Below are 3,215 nucleotides of genomic sequence, written 5' to 3'. Positions count from 1 at the left end.
GTAACAGAGTTACAAGCTTGGAAAATCATGGTAATGCTGTGGATGTAGTGCAGTTGGCTCCCAATATCCACAGATTTTTTATCCACTGATTCAAGCCTTCAGGGATTGAAAATATTCCAAAGAATATAAATTTCAGAAAACAAATCTTAATTTTGCCATTTGATGTAAGGGACACCATTTTACATGCATGGATGTTGGTATCCATGGGGAATCCTGGAACCAAACCCCAGTGGATAGCAAGAGCCCACTGTGAATCTTGATTTCATTAAGGCTTTTGAAAAGGCAAGCTGGTGAACTGTGTTATAGTTAGGTGGAGTGTAATTGGTTTGACAAGTTGAATCTAGACTCTAGGTCCTAGAGAATACTCAACAATGGTTTCTCTTCATCTTTGAGAGAAGTGACTAGCAAGGTGCTTCAGGGTTCTGTGCTTGGTCTGGTTTTGCTCAATATCTTTATGAATCCTTTAGTTGATGGAACAGACTTCCATATGACACCAAAGGTGAGGGGAGGGGAGGTAATACCTCTGAGGACAGGATCAGAAATCAAAACGACCTTGACTGAATGGAAAGGTAACTCAAATTTTTTTAAAAATTCCAACAATGAGAAATATAAGGTATTACATCTATGCAGGAAAAATGAAATGTACAAATATAGCATGTCTGACTCTTGGTTTGAAAGCAGCACATGTAAAAAGTATCTAGGGGGCTTAGTAGACCGGAAGCTAAATATGAGTCAGCAGTGTTATGCAGCAATGCTATTCTATTCTGTTTTGGTCTGACCTCACATGGAATATTGTGTCCAGTTCTGGGCACCACAGTTCAGGAATGATATTGACAAGCTGAACAGTGTCCAGAAAAAGGTGCTCCCTAATATGCTGAAGTGTACATTTTGTTAGCTTGGGCCCAGCTTTCTAATCTATTAAGTCCTCTTGAATGTTGATCCTGTCCTCTGGGGTATTAGTTACTCCTCCTAATTTGGTGTCATCTGCAAATTTGATAAGCATGCCCTCTATTCTTTCATCAAAGTCATCAATAAAGATTAGAATAGCAATGAGTCCAGGACAGAACCCTGTGGCACCCCACTAGTCACTTTTCTCCACAATGAAGAGGAGCCTTTGTTAGTCCTTCAGTATAAAGCAAGCAAGTCATGTACCGAACAACAGATCCTGTGAGTTTTATTGCTCCTTCACACACTTGAAATCATGCTTGACAGAGCCAAAAGGTCTATCTAAAACTTGCACACTGCAAGGTAAATTTATAATGTGTATGTAATATGAATGAATTAACCCACTGGCTGATCTGGGGCAAGTCCCAATCTCTCAGCCTCTGGGGATGGCAACAGCAAACCGTCTCTGAAGAAACATGCCAAGAAAATCATATGATAGGTTAACTTTTAGGATCGCCATAAGTAAAAAAGGACTTGGAGGTACACAACAACACCAACATTGCAAAAGAGAGACTGCAAGAACAAAACAAACTTACATTTTTTCATAGAGGCACTTGCATCTAAGAAAGGGTGATGGAAAAATTCATCTGGGGAAAAAAAGGAAAGGATAGTTGAGTCAAATAGCATTAATCTGTCACTCTGATGTACAGTTAAATCTGTGGAACAAGAAGTTATTATACTACAATGCATGCATGGCTGACTGATAAATACTGTAGAAGTTATGAACACTTGAAGTCTTGGCTAAATGAAAAAAAGTTTTTAATAGGTACTGATAAGAAAATAAATATGCCACCAGGCAAACCTCTCTGAGAAGGGAGTACATAAAAACAGTGCTACAATGCCTCACATCTGGCGTCCACCCATATCACTGCAGTTGATGAGGTGCGTGGGTAGGCAGACATAGCAGCATGTCCTCAGAAGTTGATTTTATATGATGAAGTAGGTTCATCAAGGAACAGTTAGGTACTTTATGTATCTTTACCAGAGACTTTATGTATCTGGGAAAAGATACTTTATACATGTTTATATATACTTTATGCATCTTTCTGTACATTAGAACCCTTCATACTTATTAACATGGTCAGCCCAATCATTAAGAAGAGTGAGGAGGCAGCCTCAGGCAGATTCCCTGATGAGGGGGAGAGCTTCAGGTTAGTTCTGTAGCTACAAGCTTGCAGAATGATCATGAATTTTCCTATTTCTATGTGTCACATTCCTCCAACTACCTATTGGAATAATTGTGCCTTTAACAACAGAAAAATATTTTGAGTGACAGATAACATGGAATGACATATATTTCATGAGACGACAACAGACTGCTGAGTCAGGAGAACATGGCATGAGGCAAAGTTACAGCAAGGTTACATCATGCTATGTGTCACTGAGTAATGACTCCGAACCACCCTCCTATGTAAGTGGACCAAGAGACTGGTCACATGTGGGTTAGTTGGGGGTTTTTTTTTGAGAGTTGTTTGGAGCAGATGACAGAGTAGTCGGTTGGAAGTTGATGTGGAGGAGTGTGTACATTGTATTATATTGTATACATTGCAACTGAAGATAAAGCCTCCAGAACTTTAGATGAATCAACTACGTCTGTGTTTCTTTTGAGTGTGAAAAGTGGTCAGTTCATTGCCAATTCCAATAGCTGGGTGTTTTTGTTTTTGAATTCTGCTACAATATTGTTTTGGCTGCATGTGAGTAGATTTGTTCCCAGAATGCGTTGGTAGTTTGCTTTCCCCTCGCCAACACTATCTACTTCCTGTGCATGGGAACTGACCTCCTCCCCAGAAACTTCCTGTGTGTGTTCCCCATTCAGGGATAGTTCATTCTGCTCTATCCAGAAAAAAACTCTTGCTCCCTAATATGCTGAAGTGTACATACCCGAACCTCTAGCTCCTGGACTTGCTCTTCCAACAGGCCTACCAACTTGCACTTGGTGCGGGTGAAGTTACCCACATCCATTGACAAGAACATAAACATACCACAGCTTCAGCACCCTTGACATGTGCGAGGGTTGCCGGGCGTGTGGGCGCTCTGCCCACCAGGCAACCCTCGCACGTGATGAGGGCACCGCAAAGGCCCGTATGTTCCGGGCCTATGGGTCAAAGTAAGTGCTATGCTTTAACTCTTATTAAAAAAGAAATCATTCCCTGGTGAAAGGCAAGAGCGTAATCTCTCCTGGAAACACTGACCCCCCATTTATTCTCTCATCCATCCAGCCTTTACTATGAACACAAAGATGCCTGCTGGAATTCTGTAAGGTTTTTTTT

The 3,215-nt window shown here is 40.9% G+C and overlaps 2 protein-coding genes across 22 annotated transcripts in view; both read right to left on the bottom strand.

Moving 5' to 3' along the window:
• Positions 1–3,215, bottom strand: part of EP400 (E1A binding protein p400) — a 390,490-nt gene that overhangs the window by 228,728 nt on the left and 158,547 nt on the right. The window lies entirely within an intron of this gene.
• Positions 1–3,215, bottom strand: part of ULK1 (unc-51 like autophagy activating kinase 1) — a 151,990-nt gene that overhangs the window by 55,561 nt on the left and 93,214 nt on the right. For all 4 annotated transcript variants that reach the window (XM_042441548.1, XM_042441545.1, XM_042441547.1 and 1 more), the window contains exon 11: positions 1,482–1,532. In XM_042441548.1, the coding sequence (XP_042297482.1) occupies positions 1,482–1,532 (51 nt within the window). The remainder of the gene's footprint in view (positions 1–1,481; positions 1,533–3,215) is intronic.

The sequence above is a fragment of the Sceloporus undulatus genome, chromosome 10 (genome assembly GCF_019175285.1).
Source record: "Sceloporus undulatus isolate JIND9_A2432 ecotype Alabama chromosome 10, SceUnd_v1.1, whole genome shotgun sequence".
NCBI classification, from domain to species: domain Eukaryota; kingdom Metazoa; phylum Chordata; class Lepidosauria; order Squamata; family Phrynosomatidae; genus Sceloporus; species Sceloporus undulatus.
The sequence above is the reverse complement of the archived record's forward strand: the minus strand, read 5'-3'. Positions and strand labels throughout refer to the sequence as shown.